Genomic DNA, 18,296 nt, shown 5'->3' on the forward strand with positions numbered 1-18,296 from the left:
CTAGGGTGTTTTTTGTGCACTATCTGGTCGCACTTCAAGTTGCTAAATCAAACCTTGGTTGAATGCATAATGTCCTCCTAGGTACCATCCCTTACATCAAGGGCAGAGCGAATTCACCTTGAGAAGTCTGGAATGTCATCCTGATCCTCAAATGTCCTGAAATTTGGCTGTCTGGAATGTCATCTTGATCCTGACATTTGACTAAGTCTGGAAAATTGAAGAATTCTCCAAAAACTAGATTTTGCATTATAACTCCTGGAGGTCTGAAACCACTCTCAAACATCCTAACAGTATATATGGAATATAACTTAAAGTATTCACTTATACTTAAATGTTATATTCCATATATGAATCCTGACAGAGAGGCTAAAATGTCAAATTTCGCTCCTGACCCTTCCAAAGGGTCCAGAGCGAAATTCACATAACCTTCATTTTCTTCCTTGTCATGGCCAAGTTTTGGACTTCTAAGGCATGGTTGGAGTGACCTTGAGGTGTTCTAGCCTTTGAAAGAAGGTTTGAGGTGATGAAATGGTGAAAATCAACCTAGAATGGAAATTTCGCTCCTGACCCTTCCAAAGGGTCCAAGGCAAAATTCTCCATAAACCTCATTTTCTTCCTTGTTTGGACCAACATCTTAGTTCCTTGGGCATATTTGGAAGTGAATTGGCATGTTTTGGCCTTAGGAAGTGATTAGAAGTGGAGGAATGAAGGATTTTGTCCTAAATCATGAATTTCGCTTCTGACCCTTCCAAAGGGTCCAGAGCGAAATTCTTGAAAACACCTATTTCCCCCTTAGATGAGGTCAGGACCTTGGTTCCTATGGCATGGATGGAAGTGAAGTGATGTGTCCTTGCCTTTTGAGGTGGATTGGAGTTGAAAAAATGAAGAAATGAGCTCAAGACATGATTTTTGCTCCTGACCCTTCCAAAGGATCCAGAGCGAAAAACCCAAAATCTCCTTTTTCTCTCAATTTTGTGTCAAGCCAAGTGTGGATCAAGGTGAAATGAGTTTTGAGATACCCCTAGGCATGCCTTTGAAAGGCTTGTGGCCACCAATGATGGATATGTTGAGCTAGAACATGAATTTCGCTACTGACCCTTCCAAAGGGTCCAAAGCGAAATCCTAAATAGGTCCTGTCCGTGGCCATGATTTTTAGCGAAATTCTCCTTTCAAGCCATTTTGAGGTCAAACAAGTGTTGCTTTTATGAGAGAGGAATCCAAAGGTGAGAGTCAAGGTAGAACAAAGTGAGAAGAATGGAGCTAAGTAAGAGAAAACAAGCAAATCTTGAATTTCGCTCCTGACCCTTCCAAAGGGTCCAGAGGGAAATTCCTCAAACCACCTATTTTCTCCTTGTGTGAAGCCAAAGCATTGGTTCTTATGGCGTGGTTGAAGGTGGAGTGATGTATTTTTGCCTTGCAAGGTGAATTGAAGTGAAGGAAATGAAGGATCAAGTCTAAAACTTGAATTTCACTCCTGACCCTTCCAAAGGGTCCAGAGCAAAATTCTCAAAATATCCTTTTTCTTCCAAATTTGTGTTAAGCCAAACGTTGATGAAGGTGAAATGGACTTAAAGATGGCCATAGGCATGTATTTGAATGGGTTCTGAGTTCAAAAAGTAAGGATTTTGCTCTAAAGAATGAATTTCGCTCCTGGCCCTTCCAAAGGGTCCAGAGCGAAATTCCCAAAATCACCTAATTTGCCCATGATTGAGATTGAGAGATGGATTCCCAGGCCTTGGTGGAGAGAAGACTAGTGTATTCTTGCCTTGGAAGGCATTTTGGAGTAGAGAAATGATAGAATTTGTCCTAGAATGTGAATTTCGCTCCTGACCCTTCCAAAGGGTCCAGAGCGAAATTCTTAAAACCTCTATTTTGCTCCAATTTTGCATCAAACCTAGTGTTGATTGAGATTAAAGGCATCCTTAGACATGCATTTGAGCAAGTTGTGGTCACAAAATGTGAAGATTTTGTCCTAAAATGCAAATTTCACTCCTAACCCTTCCAAAGGGTCCAAAGCGAAATTCCTTATAGGTCCTGTCCTTGGCCAAGGTCCAAAGCGAAATCCTCTTTTTTCGTCTTTTTGGGAGTCAAATCAATGATATCTTCAGGAGAAAGCAATTCAAAGGTCAAGAGAAGTTCAAGGCAAGGAGATGATGAAATTTGAGCTAAAATGCAAATTTTGCTCCTGACCCTTCCAAAGGGTCTAGAGCGAAATTATTATAGGGCCTATCCCTGGAGAGGATCTTGAGCGAATTTCACTCTAATGCCTTCTTGTTGATGATTTAAGGTAGGAAATGCTATGTTGGAATGAATTTATTATGTGTCCTTAATCACCTTTTGGTTTGTTTTGCAAATGGGAGAAGATCAAGACAAGGACAACCTATTCCAGTCCATCACCATCAAGGACATTCCAAAGGCATAAAGGCTTAAGGTGTTTTGAAGCATTGAAAGACTACATGTGTTCAAGGAATTGCCAGCTATCTCTAAAACCTTCACTTCGCCACACAAGGGAACCACATGATGACAAAGAAGAATGACCTTACCAACACTTCAAGGCGAGACATGCTACCAGAGAAAGAACACTTGACAGTAAGGGGGCCTCATCAAGTATATGGGAGTCAAGGAGGTACGTTGTTCATCAAAGTACATCAAGGACAAAGGAAGATCAACCAAACACAAACATCAAACAAGGTGGCATCCCAGCCACTGTTCCTCTAACCAGATTGGTCCACCTCAGCATGTTCAGATTCAATGTACCTAACTCATCGGGGACGGCACAAACTTCGGTGTACCTACCCCTGCTTCCTATTGGTCCTCACTCTTGGAATGTAATTTTCTCATTGGCTAAGGAAGTTTGTTATAACAAACCCTAATTAGGGTTTCTATCTTGTAATCCTAGCCATTGATTCTAAGTCAATCAGAGTCGTCAATTTGTAAAGGAGCTCTCTATATAAAGCCCTAGCTCTTCATTTGTAAAGGTTAATAGTCAGAGAATAGATAATAGATAGGAGTTAGCAAAAGAGAGATAGTCAATAATTAGTAGCTCAATAGTAGATAGCATTTTAGAGTAGAGTAGAAAGAGAAGGCAAAGATTGTTGTCAAAACATTGTTGCAAAAGACATGTAAACTTCATTGAAGGAATGGTAAATTCTATGTGTCAATTCTACAATTTGCATGGTCTCTATACTTCTCAAGTTTAATTTCATGCTATTAGATGAATGGAAGAAATTTGTATGATCAATGGTGAAATTTGTATATCCATACTACTAGCGGTTTGTTGATTGCAAACTTCCCTTGCGTAGTCAACTAGAATCATTCAACTTAAGCTTAACTTCAATTATCGCTTCTTCATTGATATGCATCAACCTAACGGTGTCTATGCTTGTAGCAGTGATCTAAACATCGTAAAGCTATCCTTAGAAGATCGCACTAAACTTGTGGAGATGATCATAGCATGTCAAAGCAAGACTTAGTTAGAGTTTCATCAAAGGTCATCCATTGCTCCTACATTCTTAGTGTTAGAATTAGATTCCTCTCCAACCCTTATCCTTTTATCACTTTTTTAAAAATCAAGGATCAGTAAAGGCCCACGTTCCAGTGATATCCAAAGTAAATCAGACGCTCAGGTCATCAAATGTAAGTCCCCTTGTGATTCCAGCAAAATCACATCATACCGCAAGAGCTTATCCACAAGTAGAGAACCTACATACAAGAACCTTGGAGTCGCCTCGATTGATCCTTCGGCGAAATCTTCAGCATTCGGGGAAGCTTTATTCAAGAGAGGATAAGGTATCTTTAGGTATTTTATTCTGTGTTTGGTCGTGTACAAAAGACACATCAACACTACCCTTGCATCTCATTGAGCCACATGTCATCATTGTGTGCTCTCTTGTCTCTTAGCCTTGTCATTATAAGCAAGCTCATCATTCATTGTATGTAATATTGATGATCCAGTTGATCTCTTTTGCATCTTGATAGGAATACAGTTTATTCTTGTCACATATTTTATCTCTCTTGTTATTGTACTATCTATTGGTCTCTTTGATCTTGGTTGCTTCAAGCATAATCTCACAATCTTCCACCCTTAAGTCGTGGATTCCTTGGCCTCAAAGAATTTGAACACTCACCCTCTTCAAATCATAAATAAAATTAATCACATCAGCTCTCACTTATTTTCATCATTAAAAGCATTTCGTTTGTAAATTTTGAAGATCAAAGGATGAATTCAATTAAGGCGACTTTACATATCTCATAGCCATCAAGACTCCCAAGTCGTGGATTCCTTGGGGTCAAGGAATTTGAGCACTCACCTTCTTCAAGACTTCCAAGTCATGGAATCCTTGGGGTCAAGGAATTTGAGCACTTATAGATAAATCGTTCATCTTCCTCTCTAACTCGTGGATTTTGCTGATCGCTTCAACTCTTCTTGCCTTCCTCATTAAAAACACTTTGTTTGCAAATTTGGAAATCTTTAAGGACGAGTTTGACAGTGTAACTTTCACTTCACCTCACTCTTAAGTCCATGAAGTCGTGGATTCCTTGGAGCCAAGGAATTTGAGCACTCATGACAAATCGCTTGATTTCATCCCCTTAATTCATGAAGTAAATTGATCACATCAGCTCCTTCCTATTCTCATCATCAAAAGCACTTTGTTTGCAAAAGGTTCAAGGACAAGTTTAATCATTGCAATTTCCATTCATCATAACCCTCATGACCTCCATGTCATGGAGTTATCGTGGGTGTGGATTCCTTGAGGTCAAGGAATTCGAGGACTCATAGCCTACTTCCCTCAAGATCACCTTTTGTCCAAATCATTGATTTCGCCAAGCAAAGGAAGTTGTTGCAAGATTGATTGGAGGTAATCTGTCCTTGTTGAGATCATTTTAAGCGTCGCCAAACTTGTGTATTTCGCCCAGCCCTTGGAAGATTGATCATCATATAACTCCACTATGGTCATGGATTCCTTGAGGTCAAGGAATTTGAGCACTCAAGGACAAATCGCACTTCTCCCTTCAAGTCCTGGATTTTGGGGAGTGATGGATAAGTCTTTGCATTTGATCATGAAGTCATGGATAGATCTATTCATTTCAGCTCCCACCTAGTTTGATGGATAAAATTGATAATAGCTCTCAAGACTTCCAAGTCGTGGATTCCTTGGAGTCAAAGAATTTGAGCACTCAAGTCATGGATTTCTTGACTTAAAGGAAAAATTCACCTTCATACACACTTGTCTTTTTTTGAAACCCATTCTTCATTCACTTAAGTCTGATCGATTCTTTCTTCCTCATTCAGTCCTTGAAGCGCTTTACTTGCTTGAGAGTAGCTCATCATTCATAAAACTCAACTCATGACTTAGCCTATGGGTTACATTGTGAATCACCTTTCAATGAAGCTCTTTGCTCCTATCCAACACTTAAGCAAATAAGCTGAGTGGGCTCTAAACTATCCCCAAGGAAGATCGGATCGATGCTAAACTACCTAAGACTCCTAAGACTCGCTCCACCTTGGACTAGCAAAACCAAACCCTTTCATCAGCATAGGCTAAAGACTCGAACTACTACCAAGCTAGACAACTAAGCTAAAACAACTAATCTAAGCAAAAAGTCGGGGTCCCCATTTGCAATGCGGCGATGTGTGAAAATGTCACAACAGGATGGAGAAAACCGAAAATCATGGATGTTTGGAGGTGGGCAGGAATTCCACAAGGATAAATTGGGTATGGTGTGGAGAAATCTTGTAGGAATAGATTTAAGATGTGGATGTTGGACCAAGGTTCACATATCTAGATGCAGAGAGGAATCCCGCTAGAATGACTAGGGAAGAAGCTGCAGGAAAGTCCAATAAGACTAGATATAAGATGCGGATGTGAGACAGATGTCCACATCCATATCAGAAGTGGGGCTGAAGAACAAAGGACTTGCGCAAATAGGGAGGGGGAAAGAATAGGAGGATGGGATGAGGAAAGGATAGAGAAAAATCCTAACGAACATCAAAAGTCGACAAAAGGCCAAAGTGGGAGATTGCGGAGGAATGGTGCAAAAGTGGAGAGGCAGATCAAAGGTAGAAGAAATACCCACAATCATTTTGAATTCTCGCAAATGTGTGAAAGCAAGGAATGCATAGAGAATGGACAAACGGAGGGGAGGAGCGGAAGTAATAGGAATGTCCAGGCCAACATTGAAGTCCACAAACAATGAACAAGAAGTGAAGTGAGGAAAGGAACACGTGAAAGGATACTGTGAGACATTTGTGCAAAACTTGATACCGGATATAGATATTTGTTTGAGCATGAAAATATCCAGTTCCACCACTAAAGTCTACAACATTGTGGAAACAACAGAATATGAGCAACACACTCCCAAACTTAGGATTCTCTCAGATTTTTGCAACTTCTATAATAAGATGAACTTGGAGGATAATAAGGAACAATATCTAGGTGATTTTAACCAGGGGATTCCATTTAAAAGTTTTGCAGACCAGTTATAACTGGTGGACTAAGCATTACCAAATTAGATACCCAAGGAAATACATACATAGTAAAATGGGGTGCCAACACAATCTTTTTGTGGACTTGCATTGTTCAATCCCTACTTTTAGCTAAACAATGTGTGTAGTTGTAGAGTTTTCTTTTAGTTAAAAAGCATAAAAAATCTTTTTCCTAGTGTTAAAGTGTTGTGTAAATCTTTTGCCTTGGCTAAGTCGAAAATGAAATACATTTACTTTATTCAGCATGAACATGAACAACCCTAAAAATCACTCTAAAAATTGTGAATAGCAAGTACATATTGTTCAGAACTTCAGAGTATGTTAGTTTATATTTTACAGTTGCATTGAAAGGTACAAATTAAAACTTTAACCAAATAATAATTTAAACCCATTATAATTTAGTTGTTGGTTATTTTTAACACCTACATAAAATAGAGAATGATGGTGCTAGAAGATAGGCTATGTATCCTAAATAATAGAACATAACAAATCATGCAATGTATATAAATCTTTCTCTAAGTTGGAATACAATCTTCTTACCATGATTTGATTGCAAATTTCCAATATGGTTCGAGGGCAGGTTCCACATAATCTAGTTTTTTCTTTGACATTCCATATTTCATTCATTGTGTAGACTTTGTTTTCCATCATAGTATACCATCAATAGTAGCTGAGGGACATCTGAACAGCAAAAAGAATATATAGATTTGATTTTTGTCCTTAGAAAGATCAGATGTCCGGATGCAACAAGAGAGTTATAATTTTAAATTCTTCTCAAGATGAAAAAAAGAGGCAGTGCACTGTATTTGGGAGAGCATGTGTCTGCAAGGTAAAATAGCAGATTCAGCTAGAAACATCTGCAAGATGGGCATCCAAAAAAAAATCATGCCAAGGGAGAGGGGCATAGAACATTTTGTATGAGGAGCAGTGCTTAGCACAAAAATGTGGAAGCAGCAGCAGCAAGCATAGAGTACACAATTTTTTTTATCCACACGAACATGGGGTATGTTGCATAAATCGTGCACTTGTTTCTCTCTATTTTTTCACAGCAACAAAGGACATGAGTCTTGAATCTCTTGATATATATTTATAATTATATGTTTATAGGGAGGATATTCCATGAAAAATAAATAAAAAATTGTAGTTTAAATTAAAAAAAATGCTGAAATATTTTAGCATAGTAAACCAAGAATCAAATTAATTAGATATCTTCACTTCAGGGAGGAATTTTCAGCTGAAAATTTTCCCATAAGCATAGAAGTACAATTTACAAAATACGCCAGAAGCATAATATTGCCTTATTTAATTGTTTTTGTAGCTAACCCAGAGGAATACTATTAATTGTGTATCTATTGATCTAGTGATTGATTTATGCTGAAAATTTTACACACATGAGCATAATTGTACCATAAAAAGTCTTTCCAAAGGATTTTGATGCAGCTCCTATGGTTCTTTAGATTGAAATGTTTTTGTACCAGACTCTGTAATTTTCCTGGAGAACTTGTATTAAATTCATACTCTTTCTCCAAGAGGTGGTTTCTAATGAGGCTTTTCCAGCATACGTAAAGCTATATTATAAACTATCTAGCAAAAGGATTTCACTCTACATGTTACAGTTTGTAAGATTTAATTGTTTTTTTCCATGCAAATTTAAATCAAACAAGTCGTTTCGAACCTAAAAGATTTATTTTTGTAAATGGTTGCACCATTGGTAGCACCCACACCCATAATACATATAACTTTTATTGAGAGAGGAATCCCATTCTCATGAACAACTCAAGTACCAGGTAAAACAAAACTGAAACTGTTGGAAAGCCTCATGCAGCAACCTGTGGTCCCCAGGGCCAACAGGATGAATTTGGCTGAGTGAGACAAGTTCTAGAGAAGGTCAGTGGACTAAGAAAGGTTGGAAAACAACTCTCAATCTTGAGCTCGATACTAAAATAAAGAGTGGATCAACATTTTAGTAGTAATCATGTTCAACAAAAAGTTTTTGGTAAGACCCGCCCAAGAAACAGTTCTTCAGTAAGAACCAGACCAATTGAAGATCGGTGGTGTTGTTCTGTGAGGTAAAGTCCCACTCAGAGAATGGTAGAGACGAAGCCACATCCCACTATGGAGGTGTAGTGATACCATTCAGACTATTATTTGTAAGCCTGTTGAAATATGCATGTTCTAATTCACATACAGCTATGTATTCTCTCCAAGTCTCAGTATTATGATGTAGTAAGGGAGCAATGTTGGGAAATTTACATTACACCATAATATTGGTGAGATAAAATAAAGTGGTTAGTAATTAAATAATAATTTAAAATTATTATAGTTTGGTTGTTGAGTGGTTTTGTAAAACAGAGGTTGTTAGTGCTAGAACTTAAGTTATGACTTAAATAATAGGATCATAATAAATCATGTAATGTTTATAAATTTGTCTCTATATGGGAATAATACTATCCTGTTACCATGATTTAATTGCAAAATTCCAGTACTAACACTCTTTTCTCCCTAACCAAATATCCTTTTACCACATTTCCAAACTTGTTTGAAAGAAAATTAAGTGCAGATACAATTGAACAAGTTTATGTCCTTACTCATCCTAGTGAATTTTTCAATGTCATTTTTTGGAGACCATGTAAGGTTGTCCCAATTGGTATCCATGATGCCTCTGGGGCATACTTTGAACTTTCACTCCCTATACAAACTAACAGTAATTTTCTAGATTTATGGTTGTGTCGGATATGCTGTCTTGTATGACATAGAATCATAGATATGCCATCTAGAACCAATATTATACATATTACAGAGGTTCTACAAAGACGCTTTAAGTTGAATAACTGAGGTTAACCCTTTCTTAATTCTTCAGCCTATCATGTAAAAGATAAAGCAGTAACCAGGTACGCTGTCTTTCTATACTTTAACATTGCTTTTAATACTACTTATAGGCACATATTGCTCAGAAAGCTTCTAGACTTAAGCTAGCTATGAGAAGGCCTTTGAACAAACCCAAACTAGATTTAGTTCCACATGTGACAATCATCACACTATATGTTTCTTCCTCAGATCTCCAGTTCTCTTTCTGGTTCAATAATTAGGATTGCTATCTTACGAAGCCTATGAAAAAACAAAGGTACACAACATCACCGAAGTGTTCCAACCATTGTTATTACTTTCAGACAGATGATGAGTTTATCATTATACTCTTGTATACAATTTATATATCACATAGCTTGATATTTTGTTTAGTTTACCTGCATAGTGATCTCATGGGCATTGAAGTGATATTCATAGCCATCTTTCAAAAGGGCAATGCGTCTTAACATCATACAACATTAAATTATATTTCCGAGATGTTTCTGAACCAGATATATTCTTACTATAAAATTTTCATTGATTAAAAATGGTCATAGTAATTGAACTGCTTCGATACATTTAGAAAATTGTCCTTCTGGTAAATAACAAGCTCTCACCTTTAAATTCTCTTCTCACTAACGAGACATAAGTTAAAAGTATGGAGATAAAAACTCGATGTTATTTGTACACAGTTCAGGTTTGTACACTATCAATGTATATTTTCGAAGTGGTTGTTATTAATATCAATTCAAGCTCCTTGACCCACCGTTCATAAGATATACAAAAACCCATCTCATTGCTTCTAGGTGAAATGTTCATGACCCATCTTTTGTTAGTAGCTAACAAGAACACATTTCTCATGAACTTCGATGGTCCACTTGGCACGCATCATGCCTAGGTAATGCTTGCAGGGTTAATGCGGGGAATTCAATCTAGCATCAATGAACAGTTACGAATTGTGCCTAGAACACAGGAGTTCCAACAGAACATCCATCCTCCCTTATCATTTTGGCTATATCACATTTAACCATGTTGTTTCCCTCAATCAACTCCACTTAGGTTGCTACTCTGCTTTGATGATTTGAACTGGGGTCTATTTCTCTGTAGTGCTCCATTGTGTCAGACCAAGATGGCCAGATAACTTTTTTATAAATTGAAAGGAAGGAAAAATATAGATAAGTCAAAAACACAAGACCAGGGACCTTTATCCAATGGTTCTCGTGCAAAATTCTATAATTGTTTATGGATAATAGGCATTATAAATGAAACTTAATGAAAAAAAGTTTGAGTATTGTGGCTTTGTCTTTCTTTTCTGAAGTGATGATGCATAGAATTGAAAATAATGCATATATATGAAAATAATGAAAACAACAATTAGTATAATGAAAACAACAGTATTTGATAAATGGATCCCCTATGGTGTTTCCTTCAATCAACTCTGCTCAGCTTGCTACCCCAATTTGATGATTTGAACTGGGGTCTGTTTCTCTGTAGTGCTCCATTGTGTCAGAACAATATGCCAGAGAACTTATTTATGAATTGAAAGGAGAGATAAATCTAGATAACTCCAAAAAACCAAAACCATGGACCTTTATCCAACGCTTCCCGTGCAGAATTCTATTATTGATTACGGATTAGAAGCGTTACAAATGAAATTCAACGAAAAAAATGTGATTATTGTGGCTTTGTCCTTCTTTTCTAAAGCGGTGATGCATAGAATTGAAAATAGTGCATATATATAAGAATGATGAAAACAACAGAAGTTGATAAATGGAACCAACTTTGAAGAGGAGAGATGTGATCAAATTATGGTGCATTTCAATATCAATCACTTAATTGTTGGCAACGAAAGTTTTACGAGGCATACCTTTAACAACATCAGATTGTTGTGCTGCAACAACCCTAACCCTGGACCTTAGCGTTTGCACATTTCTCACTCTACAATTCTTTCTAAGATTGCAATGCGGAAGTGACAGAGTAGGCGGACGGAAAGAAGCAACTGCTGCTGCTGCCCACGCCATATTAAGAACCACATTTGGTAATAAACAGATAAGGCTTCTGTTATCGATTGTACTGGCAACGACTAGTCATACCCCACAATAAGGATGCTTCTATCCTCCCTGGCTGTTTCAACTCACCCCAAAAAGTTGAGGTAGCAATTGGACCCATTTTGATTCAATGGGCAAGCTATGATTCTTTTTATTGCGAAAAGAATTTGTTAAGAGGGAAACAATCTTTCCATCCTCATAACTTTAATTATCTTTAAAAAAAATCAAAATATTTAGTTTATTAAATAATTTTATAAGATAGAAATCACTGAAATAATTTTTACTATAAAATAGTAGAAAAAATAATTAAAATTAAAATTATGTTTCATAGTTGAAATTTATTATATTTTAAGTATATCATATATGATTTTGTGTTATGTTAGGGTTTTTAGCGTTCCTTACTTGTTGTATGTTTTTTCTGTCTTGCATCACACCATATTTACTGCGGGAATCCTTTATGTTTATGATGGCCTCGATCAGCCTCGATCAGTTGTTTCTACTGGTATTCATGCTTGACGACTAGTAGTAGTGGCTCCTATGAACAAACATCCTCGAAAATTCGTGCCCAAAGTATTTCATGAGGTATGACTTTCGATAATCCTACCAATGTAGTTTTATCCATTCAAGATTTAATAATGCATGTCAATGGTTAGAGCAACATGCTCTTATACGATATTTTGCTAGGAGGCTCCCCCTTGAAAGCATGCTCTGGGATTGGGTTGCCAAGACATGGACCCCTCGTAGGTTTTCTCAATTGTATCCAAAACCTAACCAAAGGTTTTTTGCTTTTTTGTTTTCCTAAATTCAACCATGTTCAAGCCATTTTATAGCATGGTCATTGGTTTGTGAGGTCTTCTCTATTGGTTTTCCAACCTTAGCCTTGAGACTTCACTGTCTTTAATTAAAAATCTTTGGGTCCCCGTTTGGATATAATTCCCTGGGTTGCCCCCACCATGTTGGCCTTTTTTGCCTATCATTGCCCTGTGTCTTGCCAAGGTGGTATACATCGAAATTGATTGGTTTTACCATGCTTGATTGCAAAAAAGGTTTTGTGTTGAAATTGATTTGTCTCAGGACCTCAAATAGACGATTGACATTCAAATATGTGGTCTCTATCACATGTAGTGTGTGCTCTATTTGAATTTACCCGACACTTATTTCAGGTGTTAGTCGTTAGAGCACAAAATCAAGGACTGCCCTTTGGTGGTCCCAAGGGGTTAAGTCTCCTCCTAAGGTTTATGATCCTATGTAGACTCTAGAGGTTTCCAAACTAGAGGAAAAATGGACAACAGTAACCCATAAGGGTAAACCATCCAACAATGGACCAACTACGCCCACTAATCAAGTTGAACTAGCTACCATGCAATCGCCACCTTCGGTACCAATTTCAAACCCTTCTAAGAAGGTGATGGAGGGTTTAGCTACCATAGCCACTAAAGCTTTTGTTCATCTTGCTTTTGTGCAAACACCCCAGCTAGCATCAATGCTTTCATTTCAACCACATAGCTTATGCCTCTCTTGTAGCCCTTCTAGGCATGCAGAGGAAGGCAAGATCATTCCAAAAAAAGTGATGAAATGGCCATCCTAGCCTTTAGGCTGCTGCTAATTTCTTGCATAATCGTTTCTCCTCTCTTGGGGATGGGGATGATATGCATGATATTGATTCATGGATTTTCTATCATAGAATGTTTGAGGTCTCACTGACCTTGCTAGGAAGTATTTAGTGCAAGATACTCTACAGAATTATCCTGGTATCGATGTTTTTTGTCTTTGTGAAGTTAAAATTATTGGTTTCATGCTTTTTGCTACACTTTGAGCTATTTGGCTAGGTAGCCTCTTTTCACTTCTACTCGCGAGGCTAGTTGTGGAGGGGTCGTCACTCTTCTTACACCACATTGGCAATCTTGTGTGATTAGTCATGGGTCTAATCCTACTTAGTGGCTTGCATAGATCCCCATGTCAATCAAGAATCATTCATTTGGGATAATTAATGTGTATGCTCCCAATGATGTTGAGAGATTTGCTCTCTGGCATTGGATTGCAGATTCAATGCCTCCAACCACTTGGGTCCTATGCAGAGATTTCAATATGGTTGAAGTGGCATCCAACAAAGAGGGATTATTGCCTTTTTGTTGGATAGCTAGTTAAAGAGAGATGTGATCCCACATGCGCCTTAAATTAGTTATTTATGATCCCAATACTTTCCACCACCAACAGCATGATGTATGGCATACGTGGAGTAATTTTCTGGTAGGCACTAACTATTGGCATATGTGCAGAGTATGATGACATGATGATATTGTATTTTGTCATTGATGTCAATATGCTGAAGAGTGAACCGGTATATTGAAGTAAGCAACTTGCAAGAGAACCGGTATATGTGAAAAAGTGAAGCAGTATGTCTATCCAAGTAAACCAGTATGTTGGAATGTGAATTGGTATATGGAATGTTTTTGTATCAAGGCTGCATATAGTATGACTACCGGTTGGTCGTCTTAGCTTCAGGGTTTCCGGTTGAAGTATTCCAAGCCTGTGTGATTCAACCGATGACATCGTGTGATGAGTTAGCATTGTAATGAAGAACAGATTGTGTTGCCACGTCAGCCTTGTGCGCGTGAAGGATCTTGCATGAAGGAGATTGATCCTATCTACCTCGAGAATGTGCGTAGTCTCTGTAAATGGTGGAAAACACGTGATGGGTTATCAGCCTAGAAGAAGTGGTGAAGAATGAACGATGGTGAACGTCTTGAGATCTGTTCAAGGCTGTTGTAATCAATGCAACATGTTCAACGATTAGGATTGAACCGACTAAATTGCTTAACCTAAATGTTTAGGGTTTAGGGTTTATGCTACCGACCTTTTGGTTCCCTATAAGGTCGATGTTGTTTTTCATGTTGAGGTTGTTGGCAAATGTTGTGTGTGTATCTAAGTGCAAAGATACGTGATTCTTGCCAGACCAGATAAGAGAATAGATACCTGTAGAGTGTGATTGCAGAAGGAAAGAACTGAAGTGGATCTGCATTGGCATTGAGTGTTGTTACTAGATCACTGTAATACCTGTTGATCTCTAACCACTTCAACAGTTGAAAAATCCCTTAACTAGGTAGCTTTAACCAACTTGTTGTAAATCCTTTAACAGGGTGACTCAAAATCATTGAGTTCTTAAAATCCTCTAACAAGGTAACCTTTAACAGGGTTTAACCCTTAACCGGGTATTTAGCCATCCCTTAACCGGGTGATCCCTAGCAGGATCGGTTCCTAACAGAACCTATTGTAACAGTCTTTAACCGGATCAGGCTCCTAATAGAGCGGACCTCAAAAGGGTTCAAAGAACAACTTGTGGGTATTCATCCCCACTATGGTTTTTCCCAGTTGGGTTTCCACGTGAAAAATATGTGTGTCATGTGTTATGCCTTTTCATGTGATGCTTTGTTATTTTTTGTCAAGTGGTAAATCATGTTGAACTAGCAGGTTATTATATTTTTGATTGTAGAGTACCAGTGTATGCGTATGAGTGAAGTGGAAATAAGATGTTAGATTGTGTGGAAAGCTAAGTGTTACCGGTTTAGGTCCTTCACCGTCTCACTGTGTTTAACCGGTAGTAATTTGGTTTAGACCAGTGTTAGTGATTGTCAGTCAAGTGCATTGTTTGTAGTCAAACCGGTTTAGGAAAAGTGATTTTTTCTTGTACTGATTCACCCCCCCTCTCAGTACCGGTTTGGTACTAATTGTTCATCATTTATTCATCACTAACAAGGTTCTCAAACGGTTGGATCATGCCATGATAAAAACTCAATCTTTTTTTTCCTTCTCATCTTTTCAAGTGTTGCTAGTGATGCCTCTCCTCAAGGTCACCTTGTCAAACCACTTCCCCATCAAGTTTAGTATTAATTGTCTAGTGGGTTTGGCTCAGTCCTCCAAAACTCTTTTTTTTTTAATACTTCTTTGTTGAGTCATAACCCACGGTGGCCCACATCCTATGGATTTGGAACCTAGAATGTCGTCCTACTATTGAACCCAAGGCAAGACTGAGAGGGGGGGTGAATCAGTCCAAAACAGAAATTAATGCAACACTTAAACAATTAAACAATCACACACATCAAACACATGAACACCAAGATTTTCTAAGTGGAAAACCCAAAAAGGAAAAATCCATGGTGAGCACCTGCCCACAAAATATATCCACTATGTATATCGGACTACAATGAAAAAGAGCTCACAGCTCCAAACTTGCAACCCAAGGCTAACTATTCTTGGGGCAAGATAAAAAAGAGGGCTTGCAAACCTTAAGCTAACTGCAACAGGACAAGATACAAAAAATGATATGAAAAGAAGGATCTCCTGATCATGAAGCTCTCCTTGAACTTTGCATCAAGTGACCAACATCAGCACACACAACTCAAACCTCAATTGTCAACACTCTATCTCATATCTTTGTCATAGTCTCTGCACAATTTGCATATCATTCGAACACAACTCTTCTTCTTTTCTCATCATCAAACCTCACTAACTATCTTAACATCACACATCTACACTACACACCTCTTCTCATACTCAACTCAATCACATTCATCCTTATATACAAGATAGATCATCAAAGCTTGAACCAAGTCAACCTGAACCAAAATAAACCTTCCAGACCAAAAACACACACGATGATCCACTCTAGGAGAAAGAAGGGACCAAAACACATCTTCTAAAGATCAATTCATAGATCTACAATCACTGGAACATGACAAATAACATATCAACATGTTATGCATCCATATAAGCAATTAATGATCAAAACATATCCTCAATGCAAATAACTCTAATCTGGATCTCTGCACGCTACGGTGAGACCCTGTAACACATCAAGCAATCTTCCACAAATCATATATGGACCTAAGGATAGGTCTAACATAGAATATCACAACCGGCTATGAATAATGCCACAACACCTGGAGAATACGACGATATTTCTAGACTACATAACTATCATATCTATGATACATAAACTATATCCAAAGAAGATAACAATAACAAATGACATTAGCAACACTTTCCAGACCAGAACACTTCCGGAACAACCAATAGAACAATTGCATCACCAACACAACAAGATATCTCTGCACCATAGACATTCTGAACCAACACTAATCCAAAACAACAAGTTTGACATCAATGACAACCACAACAACACATACTTCCAACACCTACTCAACAATCTGATTGGATTGCTTGGCAGAATCGTGTCATTCAATGTACTTCTCGATTTCTTCGTATTTATGGCCACAAGCTTGCTTTCTCCCACCAACGATCCTATGAGGCCACCACCTTGAATCTCTATTGTGTCATGGAGGATATTACTGCTAATCTCTTCTCTCATAGATTGCAACCTAGGGCGGCACAACTTCAACTCTAGAAAGAGGTTGTGGATAGCTATGTTGCCAGAGGATCTCAGATCAAAGTTAAACTTCACTAGCTAAAAGTGGGGGATCGAGCTTCCTAGGAACTTTTCCTTACTTTGAAAGCTTGTCACTCTTCTCTAGGCATTAAAAAGATTAAAGAAGGCCAATTTGTGCTCTATGAGCTCCTGAAAATTCTTCAGGCATTTGTTCGCCATTATGAGAAGGTATTCACTACTCAGGGTGCCTCCCTTGAGCATGATAATTCTCTCCAGGAAAGTTTGTGAGTTGCCCCCACTAGGCTTTTTGAGGCCCAACATGCCTTATGTGAGAAATTGCTTACTCTTGAAGATCTTAAAGAAGTTGTTAGCTCCATGGCAGATGAGAAAGCTCTCGGTTGTGATGATTTCCCCTCTGAATTTTATTTATCAAGAATCATGGTCATGTGTTGGGCCTGATTTACAGTCTATTAATCAATCTCTAGGATAATTAATTTATAAAGGGAATATCAAATTCATACCTAAGCCTGGCGACCATGAGGGTATCTGCAACTAGAGACTGATAACTTTGCTTAATGTCTCCTATAAGATCATTGCAAAAGCATTGGCTCTAAAAATTCACCGCATACTTCTTCAAATTATTCATCTTGAGCAAATTGGCGTTATCAAATCTTGGTACATCTTGGACAATATTATTATTGTCTAGGAAGGCATGGAATGGGCTCGTCATTCTCAACAACAACTTTTGCTCCTTAAAATTGGATTTTCCAAAGCATATGACCATATTGAATGGCCTTTTATTTTAGCGATGTTGGTTGCCCTTGGTTTTGGGTTCTGCATCATTTAGTCTGTCAGGAAGTTATTTGGTGATGATTTTTCTTGCATTACCATCAACTACCGTCAAATTCGGGCTTCATCAACCTATTCGCCAGAGGTGTCCTTTGGCTCCTTCCTTATATGTTCTTGTTGTGAAAGTCTTTGGCTACTTATTGGCTAATTTATTCCTTCAAGGCATGTTTGAGGGATTGTGATACCTGAGTTATCTCTATTGGCATTATGGATAAATTGATTATGTTTTGCATTGATGTTTTGTCATTAATGTCAACACTAGCTGCTATGGATGGTTGCCGGCAGACAGGTTACCGGTAGAAGCTCTAGTGTTACCGACAAGAGAGATTGTCTGTTGACACTTCCGACATGTTTGGATCAGTGAAGTATATTGGATTTCATGTGCTATATTCTCCATGAGCATGTTTTGGTCAATTGGTATTCGCTTGGTAATTGGATGTTATCATACACTCTGGTAAACCCTTACCAGCACTGGTTTAAGGCTTTACCGGCAGAGCTTTCATTGGATAATCATGACAGGATACACAATTGGTATTGGTGCAACTTCTTTGTGGATTTCAGGATGCTGAAGATGTTCGTTGATCGTGCTTCAAATGCTTGAAGACGTTGCTTTGGTGTGGTGGACCCAGAATAGGTTCGGTACCTATCTAGGTTATGGACCGGTATCATGCTAGTGTGT

The 18,296-nt window shown here is 38.1% G+C and overlaps 1 protein-coding gene across 2 annotated transcripts in view; it reads right to left on the bottom strand.

The window, feature by feature from the left end:
- The window catches only part of LOC131031070 (uncharacterized), a 53,329-nt gene extending 41,827 nt beyond the window's left edge, over positions 1 to 11,502 (bottom strand). The window contains exons 1-2 of one of the 2 annotated variants that reach the window (XM_057962095.1): positions 11,202 to 11,340; positions 7,028 to 7,168 (exon numbers count right to left, since the gene is read on the bottom strand). In XM_057962095.1, the coding sequence (XP_057818078.1) occupies positions 7,028 to 7,076 (49 nt within the window). In that variant the 5' untranslated portion in view covers positions 7,077 to 7,168; positions 11,202 to 11,340. Of the gene's footprint in view, positions 1 to 7,027; positions 7,169 to 11,201 lie in introns of both variants that reach the window. The other variant, XM_057962094.2, reaches the window with a different exon arrangement.
- Positions 11,503 to 18,296: the final 6,794 nt, after the last annotated feature.

Source organism: Cryptomeria japonica, chromosome 5 (assembly GCF_030272615.1).
Source record: "Cryptomeria japonica chromosome 5, Sugi_1.0, whole genome shotgun sequence".
NCBI lineage: Eukaryota > Viridiplantae > Streptophyta > Pinopsida > Cupressales > Cupressaceae > Cryptomeria > Cryptomeria japonica.